The 15,986-nt window shown below is 40.8% G+C and overlaps 2 protein-coding genes across 2 annotated transcripts in view; one reads left to right on the top strand and one right to left on the bottom strand.

Annotated features, from left to right (window-relative positions):
• Positions 1-4,941, bottom strand: part of Rmdn1 (regulator of microtubule dynamics 1) — a 25,793-nt gene extending 20,852 nt beyond the window's left edge. The window contains exon 1 of the mRNA XM_005362344.3: positions 4,723-4,941. Coding sequence (XP_005362401.1) covers positions 4,723-4,833 — 111 coding nt within the window. The 5' untranslated portion in view covers positions 4,834-4,941. The remainder of the gene's footprint in view (positions 1-4,722) is intronic.
• Positions 4,942-10,810: 5,869 nt separating this feature from the next.
• Positions 10,811-15,986, top strand: part of Cpne3 (copine 3) — a 48,476-nt gene continuing 43,300 nt past the window's right edge. The window contains exon 1 of the mRNA XM_005362343.3: positions 10,811-10,898. The gene's annotated coding sequence lies outside the window, so the exon portion shown is untranslated. The remainder of the gene's footprint in view (positions 10,899-15,986) is intronic.

The following is a 15,986-nucleotide window of genomic DNA, read 5'->3' as shown; positions in this document are numbered from 1 at the left end:
ATATATATATATATATATATATATACACACACACACACACACACACACACACACACACACACACACACACACGTGTGTGTGTTCTTGGTTCATAGTACCACTACTTCTGAGATTTACTACCTGAGTAGTTTATTTCATGTTTATTACCTGAGTGGTCCATATTTTATTAAGTCATTAAAAAGGATCATTACTATTTTTTTAATATATAAAATTATATAATATATATGTATACAGCTCTCAGTGAGGATATTGTCCAAAGACCCCATAATTTTTAAATAGAGGATGAATAATCATTATTTAAGATGAGTATGGTAGCATATTATATGCCTATAATCCCAATACTCAGGAGATAGAGGCAGGCGGACCAGGAAAATATTCAAGGACAATCTCAGAAACAGTTGCTGAGTTTTAGTTCAAAGCCAACTAAAATAGACCTGAAGCCCAGCCTCAAACAACAAGAAGATTTAGAATCAGTTTATACAATCATCATCAGATAATTCTGACCAATTACGAGAACAAATACATCACTCCTACAACTCTTCCCTTTTCCATCCTTCTTCTATTTGACACAGTAGCATTTTTTCCTTTCTGTCAAATCATTTGACCAGCATGAAAACAAACTTCTATCTTTATTAAAAAGCAGCCTGTAATGTTTTCAATATTTTGGAGACAGGGTCCTACTTTATAGCCAAAACTGGACTTGAATAGCTTCTTGGTCCTTCTGTCTCTGCCTCTAAAGATGGGATTACAAGGTTCCAGCTATTTTTTTTCCCTTCTGAAAACAACCTTTGGCCAGATATGTGACTCAGTGGTAAAGTACTTGTAAGATCTATGTTTAATTTCAGCTGAAAAAAAAATAAAGCACACTTCCCCTTGATTTTAAATCTCATTTCAGTCTCAATTCCCAACTCTTTCAAAACATTCTCCATCCTGTTTGGCTATTTCTACTTTCTAGCTCCTATTTTCTCTTGAACCCACAGATTATATATGTGAGACAATCTCTGGTAACCCAGGCTGACCTTGAACTCATTAGTAGCTGAGGATAACCTGGAACTTTGATCCCCCTATCTACATACTCTAAAAGAACAAGCATGAACAATCTACAAATTCACTTTTAACCAAATCACTCCATGAATGATGTTTTGTTTCCCAGATTTTGGAATATTTATAGAAACATGATAAACCATCATGTGGTTAGGACCATAGTATACCCATGAAATTAATTTGTGGTTTTTATAATCTTTGTACACAAAGCCTGTAAATAATGTTGTGTAATATTATTAGTGTGCCTGTGTTTTAACTTTGACCTGTTACAAGAAGTCAGTTAGAATTTCCAATTCTATGGCACTCAAAGGCCTTGAATTTTGAAGCATTTAGGAAGTTCAATTTTCAAATTAAGAATGCTCACTCTGTATTTCCTGTGGTCAATTCTGAGTTCCCATTGTACTTTGGCATAGCAACAGCATTTGATAGACAAGTATTTCCTCTTAGCAAAAATTATAATAGGAATAAAAATAGACAAGTTATGAACTGATACTAAATTTTAAGACCAGCTTTACTGAAATATTCACTAATAAACTACATACTTGAGGGTACAATTTTATTATATATATAAACTGGGAAAATCCATTTTCATCAGCACAACTAAGATAATGAACATACTCATTAACTCAAATCTAATTTCCTTGTAATGTACTTTCCCAGCATTGTGTTTAGTTACTGTTAAAACAGTTCAGTTTGGTTTTGAAGTATTATCCTCTTGGATTTTTCTCCTGTCTCACGACCTTCCTTCTCTCTTAGTAGTTCATCTCCAATGTCTCCTTATCTGTTGTATGTGTCTAGGGCTTAATCCTAGCCCTCTGTTTTGTATGTGTTATTTATGTGTTATTTCCTCTTTGCCAGATTTGACCCATTCTATCTCTAACCTGGATGTCCCTTCTAAACTTGAGAATCACTCAACATCTGTCTCTATATGAAGTGTATTATGAATTTCAAGGCACGATTTTTCCCACCATCCCCTCTCTTCTCATTTTTTCCTATTAAGGTAAATGGGAGCTATATTTTCCTTGTTATTTCTTTTTTCTTTGTTTTGTTTTTATTTTTAGATTCATTTATTTATTTATTTATTTTTTTGGTTTTTCGAGACAAGGTTTCTCTGTGGTTTTGGAGCCTGTCCTGGAACTAGCTCTGTAGACCAGGCTGGTCTCGAACTCACAGAGATCCGCCTGCCTCTGCCTCCTGAGTGCTGGGATTAAAGGCGTGCGCCACCACCGCCCGGCCTAGATTCATTTATTTTATTTTAAGTCCATAAGTGCTTTGCCTGCAAGTATGTGTATGTTCTCTGTGCATGCCTGGATCCTTCAAAGGTCAGAGAGGGTGTCAGATCTTCTGGAACTGGAGTTACCACTGGTTGTAAGCCACAGTATAGGTGACCAAAGATTGTAAACCACCATGTAGGTGTTAGGAACAGAAACAGGGTCCTCTGAAAGAGCATCAAGTGTTTTAACAACTGCCACTAAGCTATCTCTCCAGCCTTCTTGTTCGGTTTTTAAAAACAAAAACACCATTGACTCATCTAGAATCTCTCGGGATCCACATTTAATCCACATCTAAACTTCTGATATAGACTTAGACTAAAAAATGGAAAATATACCACATTCTAATTTTTTGAATATTCTGTTAAAAATGAATACTCAAGATATATTAGCACCCATGACAAATCAGCCACAAAACAGCATCTCATGTTCTGAATGCATTCTTAATTTTTAAAGACAGGTTAGCGGTTTGTAGTCTTGCCTAACATATAAGAAGCCCTGGGTTGGATCTTCATCACCATATAAACTGGGCTTGGCAGTGCTCTTAATCACAGTACCAGTCGGGCGGGGGGAAGGGGGGGTGAGCACAAGAGGATCAGGAGTTCATGGTCTCCCTTAACTACATACCTGGTATACACAAAATCTTGTATTAAAAAAAAAGGAGGAGGAAGAGAAGAAAAGTTGGACTAAGGAGGCAGTATGCCAGGTTTATAGGCATGATGTTAGTGCCTAAAAAAAAAAAAACAAAGGGAAAAAGACCAATATATTTAACATTAAATTTTAGTTGCCTACTAATCCACAGGTAATGACACAGTAGAAAGGTTGTATATACTACTGTAATTTGAGAAAAATGTCACATTTAGAATGCTCAACATTTTGTGCTGAAGTAATATGTAATTTTCTTAAGGGGTATGTTGTCATTGAGTGACTATATTTCTCACTGTTAATTCATAAATTGACAGTTTATCTGCTGAGTTCTGATCAGTTTGATTAATATCAAGCAATCCTTTATTCCTTTATCTCTGGGAAAGTAGAAAAAAATAGTGTTTCTATGGTTAAAATAAAAGGCCCAGGACACCTCCAAGACACTGATAACTTTAAGAATGTATTCAACAGCTAGAATATGCCACTCCACCTTGTACCTCTAAAGTGGAATGTAATGCTTTTTATAATGAGTTCTTAAGCAGTAACAACAACAACAGAAGTCTCTTGAAGGAGCCATAAAGATGACTCAGTGGAGAAAGGCACCTGCCACCAAGGCCTTATGATTAAAGTTCAATCCCTGGGACCCACAGGATGAAAGGAGAAAGCAAATTTCCACAAGTTTTCCACTCTAGCATGCATCTGAACACATATACAGAATGTAAAATGTAATTACAATTTTTAAAGCATTTCATATAAGTATACTCTCAGACATATTTTTTCTTCAACATTAATTTTACCAACTTTAGAGTCATTTTTTAAAAAAATCATTAGATGAAAGGAATATGTTAAAATTCTTCCCCTTTTCTTTGTAATTTTTGCCACAATATCTTCCTCTTAACTATTAGAATTCCCTGTGATGGATACAAAGCCTCTTCTTGGTGTAATATTAAATACTTTGAATATTTTACCATGGCTGAAAAATACAATTATTTATGAGCCGATTGTGGTGGTGCTTGCATTTTAATCCCAGCATTTAGGAGGCAGGGATAAGATCTATGTGAGGTCCAGGCCAGCCAAAGCTACGAGACCCAGTCTGAAAAACAAAACAAAACAAATAATTACATGCTAAAAGTTCAAAAGGTAATTAATTGGCAGACCTACTGAGCTTCTTAGCTATCCATAAGCCAACTTGGCCCTCTTAATACAGTCCAAAATATAACTCACTTCCCCTTTACCCCTCAAGTTTCTTTTGGCAGTCATTTCTCACACTATCCATTAGGCTGTTTCAGCTAGAAACTAAAGAATTCTCCTTGACTTTTTTTTTGGGGGGGGGGGTTGGTTTTTTTTATTTGTATTTATTTTTTTTCAAGACAACAACAGGGTTTCTCATAACCTGTACCATGCAACTGTAATTCTGTCAAATTCTTTGAACTCATCTACTTACTTACATTTCCACTAGAGTTCAAACCACATTTCTTACCCATCCTACACCAAGAACTCTGTAACATTCACTCTTGCATATCCATTCTGTAGCCAGAACTACAGCATTGAGCCATCATGCTGGGCATAACCCGAGTGCCGCAACCCTCGGTGGCTCGGCAGAAACTGACTTTCTCAACGGTCAAAGGTCTTTCACCTTCCCGTTCTATTTTCGGACAGGAAGGGCAGGGAGGACGCACACGTCCACGGACGTCTAGTCGGGATGCAGGACCACCCGGGACGCCCTGCCGAAGGAGAAGGCAGGCCCAGGACAACGGGTTACCTCGGAGCCACAGTGTCCCCGGCTGCCCCAGGTCCTCGCCAGCTGACGGAAGCTCTGGGTGGCTCCGCGCCGCAGAGTGAGAAGGCGCCACAGCCGCGAGGACAGCGCCATGACTGACAGCTCCCCAGCCAGACCGAACGGGGCGGGGCGAGAGGCTCGTCAGGACCGCCGCTCTCCAGCTTCCCGGCCAGCACTTCCGCCACGCCCGCAGCTTCCGGGTCTCGGGATCCAAGGACCGGAAGTAGCTTGACGGGAGGGGGAGTTGGGGGGGGGGACGTGCGACATCACGCATGTGCGCAGCACGCTCAGGTAAGCCGGAGCGCCCTCCTCTGGCCACTGGCGGTTGTCCTAACTTTTGCGGGAGCTTTTCCTCCCTTTGGCCAAAGCGTAAATTAACAGAGCAGAACTCAAAATTCTAAAGTAGACCCAATAATGTATGCATGAAAGAAAAGGTGATTAAAAACAATTTTTCTATAATTCTCCAAAAGTCTTCAGAAGTGAATCCTGGCACTTATGGTCTTTTTGGAAAATAAGTGCTTGAATGAATTAAATTGTGCCGCATAGGAAGACAGTGGAAAAATTCAGAGGCTGGAGGAGGTGGGAACTAAAGTTGGGGAACCCATCGAGAAGAGGAGGAAAGCAAAGCCCCACCGGGTTTGAGTCAAGAAATACTAGGAAAAGGGGGAACCCTACAATAGCCAGACGTTCAGAATCTAGCCTGCATGAAGTCCTGGGTTCAATTCCCAGCACTGCCTAAGACTGGAGTTGTAGCATGTGCCTATAATGCCAGCACTGGAAGGTGGACAACCAGTAGTTCAATGCCATCCTCAGCTATATAATGAGTTGGGTGCTAGCCTGAACTCTGAAAGATCCTGTCTCGGTAAAAAAAAAAAAAAAAAAAAAAAAAAAGTTGATTGTTGTAATTCTAGCACTATTACCTTGAATTTAAGGGCAGCCTGGGCTTCTCAGTGAATACCAGTCTAGCCTGTATTACAGGATGTAACTGTTCAACCCTGCATTTAAAAAATGCAGATACCCAGGCGGTGGTGGCGCACACCTTTAATCCCAGCACTCGGGAGGCAGAGGCAGGTGAATCTCTGTGAGTTCGAGACCAGCCTGGTCTACAGAGCTAGTTCCAGGACAGGCTCCAAAGCCACAGAGAAACCCTGTCTCGAAAAACCAAAACCAAAACCAAAACCAAAACAAAAACAAAAAACAAAAGCCGGGCGGTGGTGGCGCACGCCTTTAATCCCAGCACTCGGGAGGCAGAGGCAGGTGAATCTCTGTGAGTTCGAGACCAGCCTGGTCTACAGAGCTAGTTCCAGGACAGGCTCCAAAGCCACAGAGAAACCCTGTCTCGAAAAACCAAAAAAAAAAAAAAAAATAATAATAAATAAATAAAATAAAAAAAATAAAAAATGGAGATAGGCCAGGTGGTGGAGCACGTCTTTAATCTCAGTAGAGGCCGGCAGATCTCTGTGAGTTCAAGGCCAGCCTAGTCTACAAGAGCTAGTTCCAGGACAGGCCCCAAAGCCACAGAGAAACCCTGTTTCGAAAAACAACAACAGCAACAAAATGCCTATATATATCCCAGTGCTTTCCTGAGTGGTTACTGTTAGGATTCAGGCATTATGCTGACCCCTGTCACTTGGCAGGATGCACTCAGGCAATGCCCTGGCCAGCCCAGGGTCCTAAGGCTGCTACTATGTAGTCTGTGTGCAGGTGCAAAGGATCCTTTTAAGAGATAAGCTCCTCCTATTTCATTCTCTACCAACTGTTCTTCTGAAGAGGCAAGCAGGTCTCTGCCTCTCTGTCTCCCTGTCTCTCTCTGTCCTCCCCCCCCCAGAGGCCAGTCTGTTCCCTCCCCTTTACCCTTCTTGCCACGTAAGATCTGTATGTATGTCATATTTCTCTGACCCTCACCAGCCGAGGGTTATCTTCCACTGCCAATGCCCCTTTTGTGCAGAAATCGTTACAGTTGTATCCGAGAGATGGCAAAAATAATTTTAAATATAACTTACATTTATTGCCTTAAATTGTTAAGATGCCCGTTTGCTAAAGGTACTATGTGATGCTGAGACCTTTCATGTCATTTAAACATTATGCCATGTATGTATGTATATATGCTACAACACCATGCCCTATTTAATAAATACATAGAATTTTGTCAACTTTCATGTTTGACATAAAAATACATTACATTGAAAATATGTATGTCTTTCTCAACTTCTACTAAATCCTCGTCATTTCCACAGACTATCTCTACTGCTGGCTAGTTCAATATTTCTAGATAATATATTTATACACCATTGGAGGCCATGCTCATGCTGAAATTCCATTTCTATGTCTCAGTTACAATGGATTCTGGGTATATTTGTGAATAAATCCAGGGCTTTGTGCAACTTAGGCAAGGGATCTATAACCCAGCTACATTCATGACCTCACCAATAATAAATTTCATTGGTCATACTTATGCTGAAAAACTTGTTTACCTGAAATTCAAATTTGCTTCAGCGTCTTAATTTAACCAGTTTGGTAGAGAGCTGGTTCTGTAGCTTGGTGGTAGAGTGCTAATATATGAGGCCTTGGATTTGTTCTCTGGCCCTGTAAGAAAAGGAAATAAAAGGTAGATCAGAAATGTATGCCTATTCTAAAGTTTGTTGTGGGTGTAGTGCACTGTCGTGCACACAGAGACTGCACTATCTGCTATTCTTTCCACATCTTTTGGCTTCATTCCTTGACCCCTCTCCTCCTCCTGCTACATCACATGCATCTCAGTAAGTGTCAGCCCCACTGTCTTTTTCATCTTACAAAGAGCCGCAGGCTCCACTACATGTATTTTCTTTGTCAGTATTCCTTTATATTCCACTACCAGATACCTTCTTTCTTTTACCTGGCTAATTTCAATTTCTTTTTCCATTCTCAGTATGTTACTTTCTTAGACAAATGTCTCTTGATTTCTCCTAAATATATTTTCATTTATTAACTCATAATTTCACTTTTAGTTTTGTGATAATTTGTCTGGAGTATGTTTTGGAAGAGTTGGTAATCTGCATTCATTATACTGTAATTTCAATGACTGATTTTTTTTTTTTCACTTACAAAAAAGGTAGCCGGGCGGTGGTGGCGCACGCCTTTAATCCCAGCACTCGGAAGACAGGCAGGTGGATCTCTGTGAGTTCGAGACCAGCCTGGCCTACAAGAGCTAGTTCCAGGACAGGCTCCAAAACCACAGAGAAACCCTGTCTCGAAAAAACAAAAACAAAAACAAAACAAAAAAGGTATGACTCATTCATTCAATAAATGTGTATCATGTATTTATAATGTTAGGTCTCATACCCTGGACAAATGGCTAACTGAGGTGCCTATTTAGCATATCAAAGCAGATTCTGGCTGCCAAATTCTCAGCAATTACTTGCTACAGGATCATCCTGGCTGGCATACCTCTCCCTGTACCCTAAACACTATAGCTCAGGGACTGGGATGGACCCCCGCCCCAAAATTCTCTTCCCTATATAACCCAGCCATTTTGGCTACACCTCTTTCTTGATCTCCTGGCTCGTTCCTGGCCTCTTGGTTCCTGGTTTTTCTCTTTTGTTCTCTTGCTCCTCCACATTCCCCTCCTCTCATGGCCTTGTTCAGTCTGGACTCTTCCAGATGCTTGTGTACTTTACAGCTTTGTTATATCTACAATAAACCTTCTCCTCCATCCATACCTAGGAGCTGGGAGCATCATGTTCTTTTTTTTAAAAAAGTTTTTTACTCATGTAATATGCTTCCTAATCTTCTAGTATCAAGAAAAGTAAAAACAGTTGTAAAATATTATATGACGATAAATGCTAACTAAGAAGATGAGGGAGAAAAAGCTATAACTATATATTTCTGTGAGGCACTGATTGCAATTTCATTTTATTATTTTTTTCCCTTTCAGTGTTAAGTATTGAACACAGAGCCTTGTTCATTCTCGGCATTTAGAGTACTTTGTAACTGTGAAACTGCCTAAGCCTAAATTGAATCCTAAATTGAATAATGGTCAGAAAAAAACTTACTCAGAACTTTCAAATTAATACCCAAAGAAGTAAGTCATGAAGATCTTTAGGGACAAAGCATTTTGTGGAAAGTAAAATAAACATGAAAAGTCCAGCTATGGAAAGGCAAATAGAAATTTTCCTGACCAGCAAGGAAGAAGGAAGTAAGAGAAGAGATAAAGACCAGTGACAAGAGTTTTGAATGTTTTCTTTGTGTGACTAGGTCAGACCTAATTTGCATTTTATGTTGGGTCCTTCTAGGTTGAGAGTAGACTAAAGGGGAGTATGGTTGGCCTTCCAGGCCAACCACCTTAAAGGAAGTGACTCTCTGTCTTCCAGCAGTTACCAGTTACCGGTAGACACTGCCTCAGCTGGAGGTGAGATTCAATGCCCATTGCCCCTCTCCAGCTGAGATTTTGTCCAATGAGTTTTTGCAGACTGCCACAATTGCTGTGAGTTCATATAGGAAAAGGCACAGAAAGTTTCCTTGCAGTTACTCACTGACCCTGGCTCTTATGTTCTTTTCTTTCTGCCTCCTTTAATGATCCCTGCTGGGTCTTAGGAGGAGGAGGTATGAATCAGACATCCCACTTACGACTGAGCTTTCCTCAGTCTCCTATTCTCTGTGCTTTGGCTATCTGTGGGACCCTGTGTTAATAGAAGCTTCCCTTCTGAGAGTTGAGAGGTGAATTCATCTATGGGCTTAACAATAGGTCATTAGGAGTTGGTTTAAATCTCTGTCCATTTAGTAGTACTATGTTCCTACAATCTATGATCTGTCTAGCCATAGGTCTTGCCCTGATAATAGTGCCAGGTATGGAACTTAAATCCAAACAAAAAGTGGTTGGTTATTCTCATGATATTCCTGTCACTATTGCACAGTGGGCATGTTTTTCCAGGCTGGTCATGACTGTCGCTTACAGGGTTCACTGTTGGAGATTGCTTTTCTCCTCTGGTACCATTCATACATCATAGTCCATTGTTTGGCTATTTCTTTTTTTTAATTAATTAATTAATTAATAATTTGTTTTTTTGAGACAGGGTTTCTCTGTGGTTTTGGAGCCTGTCCTGGAACTAGCTCTTGTAGATCAGGCTGGTCTCGAACTCACAGAGATCCGCCTGCCTCTGCCTCCCAAGAGCTGGGATTAAAGGCATGCGCCACCACCACCCGGCCTGTTTGGCTATTTCTGTTGAGTGTTTCCTCCCACCCTTTTTTATCAGCAATTTAAATGAACTTATTTTTGACATGTTTGTGCTAACTACTGTCCTTCTGTCTTTGTATATTTTTATCCCATTTTTGAGCAAAAGTTTTAAATTTTCATGCAGTATAAGATGTGATATTGAGTACCCATCGCCATAGGTTTTGTGAGATCAGTACAATCTGATGACGTTTGGCAAATAGAACAATTACTTATCTATCACATTTCATGTCATTCACTAGTACCTTCTCACTAATGAAAAGGTACGTGCCACTAAAGACAATACAAGGCTTTTGCGATGCTTAAATAAAATGAAGCATGTAAAATGATTCAGGGAGTATGCACACTGAAATCACTGTACAGAGGGGTGGTTCAGACTTGGCACTTCATTCTTAAAATTTTCTGTCCTGATCTGTGTTCCTTTTTTAAGATGTTATTTTATACAAACATACACACATAATACATACATATGTGTGTGTATGTGTGTGTGTTTTGCTTACATGTATGTATATACATGCCTGCTGCCCTTGGAGGTCAGAAAGTACATCGGATCCTCTGAAGTTCCAGATGTTTGTGAGCCACAAAATGGAAACTCTGCAAGAGCAAACAAGTGCTCTTAACCTCCGAGCCCCCCCAGATCTGGTATTTTAATGCCTAAAGTCAACTATGGGTTTTGTGAGAAGTCTTAAAACGTCAGCAGGCAGAGGCTTGGCCAAGAACACTGGAGTGAAAGGGGTGGAGAGCAAGCTCACTACCAAAATCAAAACTTCCTCGCAGTCCCGCCCACAGGCCCCGCCTTAGCCCCCAGCCGCTGCAGGACTCCGCCCACGAGCCCCGCCCCTCGGCGGGCCAGCCCTCAGGTTCCAGTAAACCCCCGGCTGTCCCGGCCACCTTGCGGTGCTCTCTGCTGGGTCTCCACCCTCCTTCGGCTTCCTCAGCGACGTCGCCCGTGAGTGCCTGACTTTTCCCAGCTCGGGAGTTGTGTGGACCAGCCCGAGCCTGCATCCTCCCTGGGAGAGAATTAGGGCCCGCAGGCTTCGCCTCGCTCGGCCAGCCGGGCCCGGGAGCTGGAAGTGCTCCGCGGGCTTCCGGTGCCCACCCCGGGGTCTCCGCGGCCCAGTCGAGGCTCGGGGCTCGGGGTCAGCCTTGGGCCGCGGGGCCCCCGGGCAGGGCAGGGTGGGGCAAAGGGTTACTTCTCCGAAATCGCAGCCCCGCTCAGCGGCAGAGATGGGTGAACCAGACGAACCGGTCGTGGGGGAACGGTGGAGGAGAGGCTGCGTGGTGTGGGGAAAGGTGATACTGAATTTGTGCAAAACCAGGACTGCGTGAACTTCTAGCAGGCCCTGCACCTGTACCGGCTTCCAAAACACTGCCCCGTGCTTCGGGTTCACTGAAGGAGGAAGGGCAGTGGCATTTGTTTTTTAAAAAGTCAGAAACTTGACCATGACCGTTAGTGCTGGACCTAATGCACTTGACGGTGATCTTTAACTTTTGCTTCTTTCTGTTACCTGTTTGTGGCTGCCTCAGAATTATCAAAGAGAGGGTAGGGTGGGGTTAAAAATAACGATGGACAGCAGGGATCCACAGCCACCGTGCTAGGCAGATTTTATATGTGTTAACTCACGGTTTAAATGGTACTATTATCTTTTTCATTCTTCAGGAAACTGGGATTGACTTAGTTTCGTAACCGTATGTGTGTCGAACGATAGCATTAAGTTGCGATCCAGGTCTGTATGGTTTTATGGCATAAGATTTGCAAATGTAAACGAACACGATTTCATGAGAAGTTCTCTGCCTAGTTTCAAGAATGTTCTGAGGTGTGTCAAGTGTCTTAGGTTTGGGTAGGATACGTAACCCTTTAAGGCGTGTTTCTTTATTTGTAGTATAGGACACTGCCGTGTTGTAGACTGTTGTGAGGATTGAGTAAAATATTTGTAAAGCATTCAGCAAAGTGTCTGGTATACAGATAATGATAAACATATATCCCCCCCCCCATCTTGTTGTCAGCCAGTTATGTCCAAATAAAACCTGTTCAGACCTAGAGTCTTAGCAGAGGGAGACAGCAAAGCTTAGGAAAAGGGAAGTGGGGAAAGATGGCACACGGTAGTAGTTGTAGTGACGCTAAGGTGCATTAACTGCTTTTCAGGGCCACTTTTTTGCCTTTGTGAGAATTCTTTACCACGGCAGTTCCTTTTGGCAACAGGAACCATGCAGACGCTCTCTTACTGAGCCGAAACTGAATTTCTGACTTTGACAGATTAAAAGATGCCTGGCACAGAAACAGAATGAAGTATTCTCTTTGAAATCTCTTCTGATCTAGCCTCAAAAGCTGAGGTTCTAGAATTGGGGGAGCAGAAGAATTTATCGCCTCCAAAAGGCATGTTGCTAATCGGACACATCTCTTCTAATTTTACTTAGAACTGTGAACATTTACAGACAGTGGTCTATAAAATAGCTACAGGTAAGAAAGCTAACAATTACGTACTATGTGATATTGTATGGAGCTGGTGATGTAGCTAGTGTAAGGGAACTTGTCTGGCAAGCTAGAGGCCTTGAGCTCAGTCCCTCAACATTGAAATAAACATGTAAAATTAAATAAAATATTTATTAACACACAGAGAAACCCTGTCTCGAAAAACCAAAAAAAAATATTTATTAACGTTCTTTACAATGGAATTCCTTATGTACTGTCTGCTTAGGCACCTAGTTCACATTGTTCCTGTCAATTCTTTGTGTGCTTTCTTACATGGTATTTTTTGCCAGCTTCTGTTGCTTTTCCTGGATTTTATGTTATTGTTAAACTATCTCTTTTCTAAAAATTTCTTTTTTAATTTGTAAAATATTGTCTTATGAATTGGATGGCAGCCAAACCAAGAAAGAAAATGTTGCCTGTGGAAAATGATTTCATGATATTCTGACCTTTAAATATTCATAATGAGCCTCTATCCTGCATCAATGCTTGATCTCTGTGATGGACCTTTTAGTAAGAATCAATACTGTTGCCATTAGTTCTTGGGCTCTTGAGTTCAAACCATTGCTGTCAAGTTCGTTCTGTTACCTCTCTCTATCTTGCAGTTTAACTTCCTTCTAGTGTTTTCCTTTACGTTCTTAAATTTGTCTTGTAGTACAGGTTAAAACGAAAATGAGTGAGGTAGAAGTCTTCTAAAAGATTTGTTATGAGTGATCAAGAAAGAGTTTAAAATCACTTGTCTTAGATTCTACTTAATGTTAATCTTTTTATACTGATAACCAACTGAACTTATATGTACCTTTTGATAAGATTCTGATAACTCTGTTTAAACCATAGCTGTAGCTATGTTATATGCTGGTTTAAATGCATTTAAGAAGGCCGGGTGTGGCGATACTGGGATTTATTTTTTTCTTTTTCTTTTCTTTTTTTGGAGAGGCTTTTCAGGGTAGAGATAGATAGCTATAAAACAGTCTAACTAAATGGAGACATAACCTTTAAAAAGACATGAAAGTTAGTTGATATCGTGGTCACATTTAGTTTTTATTAGTTAGATGGTACATTTCTCTGTGAGAAAGAACTATTACTGAAACTATTATTACGTAAACTATTATGAAATATCCTATGAAATGGGTGCATTATGTCTAGTTCCTGTGAAAATCAGCACAGCAACAAGGTGAGTGCAGAGTTAAGTGTCATCACACTCCCTTAGTGTTTCCTTTTGGTTTGCTCGGGTTGCTGTTTTTTCTTTCTTCCTTCCTTTTTTGGTTCTTTGAGATGGGGTTTCTTTGTCTAGCCTTGACTGTCCTCCGCCTCCCTAGTGCTAGGATTAAAAGCCAGTGCCACCCCTGCCCAGTTTTTTCTTTTGTACCCCCCCCCCCCACTTTCTTGGTGGTACTGGCATTGTTGACAAGAATGACCTTCACCTCCTGCCTCCAAACACCTAGCGCTGGGTCCATGCAACCACACCCAAGTATTTCATTATTTTTGTAATGAAGCTTTTGCTTTACATTTCCTCTAGACATTAAGGTGATAATCAGTATATGTTAAAATTCATATTTGCAAAGGAGTGGAAGAATTTGAAGAAAGGAAGGAAGGGAGGGAGGGAGAAAGGAAGGAAGGAAAGAAAACCGAGCAAAGCAAAAGGAAACACTAAGGAAGTTTTGCTGATTTTCACAGGAACTAGACATAATGCATCCTTTCATGCATTTATGAAAATGAGTGAAAGCCCAGTTCCATCTGATTAGGGATCATTTTTGAGTGCGGGGCAGAGTTTAAGAGAGTTTCTTTGTGTAGATTTAGGTATTCTAGTACTTGCTTGTGGCTTGTTCTAGAAACTTGAGTTTGTGGCCCAGACAGACCTCAAACTCAGAGAACTCCTGTCTTCCTCCCAAGTGCTGAGAGAAAGGTGTGTCCTGAGGCAACTTCCTCAGCCACTGTTGGTGAAGATTTCTGTTCCGCCCAGTCCCACAGTGAATACACAGAAACTATATTATTTGCAATACTGTTTGACCAATAGCTTAAGCATATTTCTGGCTAACTCTGAGATGTTAAATTAACCCATTTCTATTAAACTGTGTATTGCCACATAGCTGTGGCTTACTGGCAAGGTTCCCCGTCAGTCTGTCTCTGATGGAGGCTACGTGGCTTCTCCCTGACTCTGCCTGCTTTCTCTCTATGTATATGTGTTTTCCAGCCTGGGTATATTCTGTTAAGCCATTGGCCGAAAGCAGCTTCTTTATTAACCAATAAAAGCAACACATATACAGAAGGACTTCCCACACCACACCACCAGGCTTGGAATCATATTTTAAAAAAAAAGACGTGAAATCTAAACAAATATTTTCTGATGGTATTGTCAAAGGAAGTTTGTAAACTATCTAAAAGGGCAGTGTACCTACAATATTTGTTTTTCTTTACTGCTCCTCGTTAACATTTACTACCTGCCGTTAATTTTACAGATAAGATAAGATAGATAGCTTATCTTTCTCTATGTAGTGTAATCACCTTAGTAGAAGAGTCTGTTTTGGTCAGTGTTGGTTCCCCAACAACTCAGAATAGTGTACCTACTACAGGGCAGGTGATCCTTAGGAATTTGATGAATGGGTATTGAATGAATAATAATGTTATTAAATATTAATGATTAGGAAATGTAAAAGGATTTGCCAGAGAGTTAAAAATGGCTGTCATTTATATGGTAATCATGAAATGAATATTCCTGAAATCAGAAAATGTATAAACATTTTCATAGTTTTTGTGCAATATATAATCATTTATTTACATTAGGAATGCCATCCAATGCTCTATGACACCATAAATGTTGTAAACTTCCAAACTTTGAGAGTAACAGTAGTTATTTTAGCTTTAAACTGAAGGAGTTTGTTTATTTTGGGGTAAGGTCCCAGGCTGGCCTTGAACTCACTTCCTCCTGCTTCAGTCTCCTGCCAGGCCAAAAAGAACTTCTATATCATTGTTCCCTGTGAACTAGAGAGGCTCTATGTGGCAAGTGAAATGCTGATCTTATCCAGCAGAATGGTCCCAAACCCTGCTAAGAAGGGGAAGAAAGGGAGCTGTATTTAAAAAGTATGAGTGTAGAGTCAAGACAGTTCACAAGGCAGGTGGGAAGTTGAGATGGCTCAATGCATGAAGGTAACAAGTGGTGGAAAGTCCATAGAGATTTCCTGGCAAAGGAGACCATGTAACATGAGCGCAGTGCCACACTTCTGCACAGCTGGCTCACGCTTTCTGTCTTTACTAACATTGTTGGTAGCTGATTGCCCTGATCTGTATTGAAATAAAGACGAGTTCTGTTCTTAGCGTGTATTTTATAGCCAGGTGTGCTAAGATTTTTTTTTTCTAAAGTGAGGTACCACCATTGCTTCTTTTAATACTGTTCTCAGTGCTGAGACAAAATACTGGACGAAAGCCACTCAAGGAAATGTACAGTCCTTTGTGGCCAGGAAAGCCCAGTGGCAGGAATGGGCGGTGGCTGGTCACTTTATCCCTGCCCTTAGTCAGAGAGCCCTGGATGCTGCTGGTCACTTTATCCCTGCCCTTAGTCAGAGAGCC

Source organism: Microtus ochrogaster, linkage group LG5 (assembly GCF_000317375.1).
Source record: "Microtus ochrogaster isolate Prairie Vole_2 linkage group LG5, MicOch1.0, whole genome shotgun sequence".
In the NCBI taxonomy this organism is placed as follows: domain Eukaryota; kingdom Metazoa; phylum Chordata; class Mammalia; order Rodentia; family Cricetidae; genus Microtus; species Microtus ochrogaster.
The sequence above is the reverse complement of the archived record's forward strand: the minus strand, read 5'-3'. Positions and strand labels throughout refer to the sequence as shown.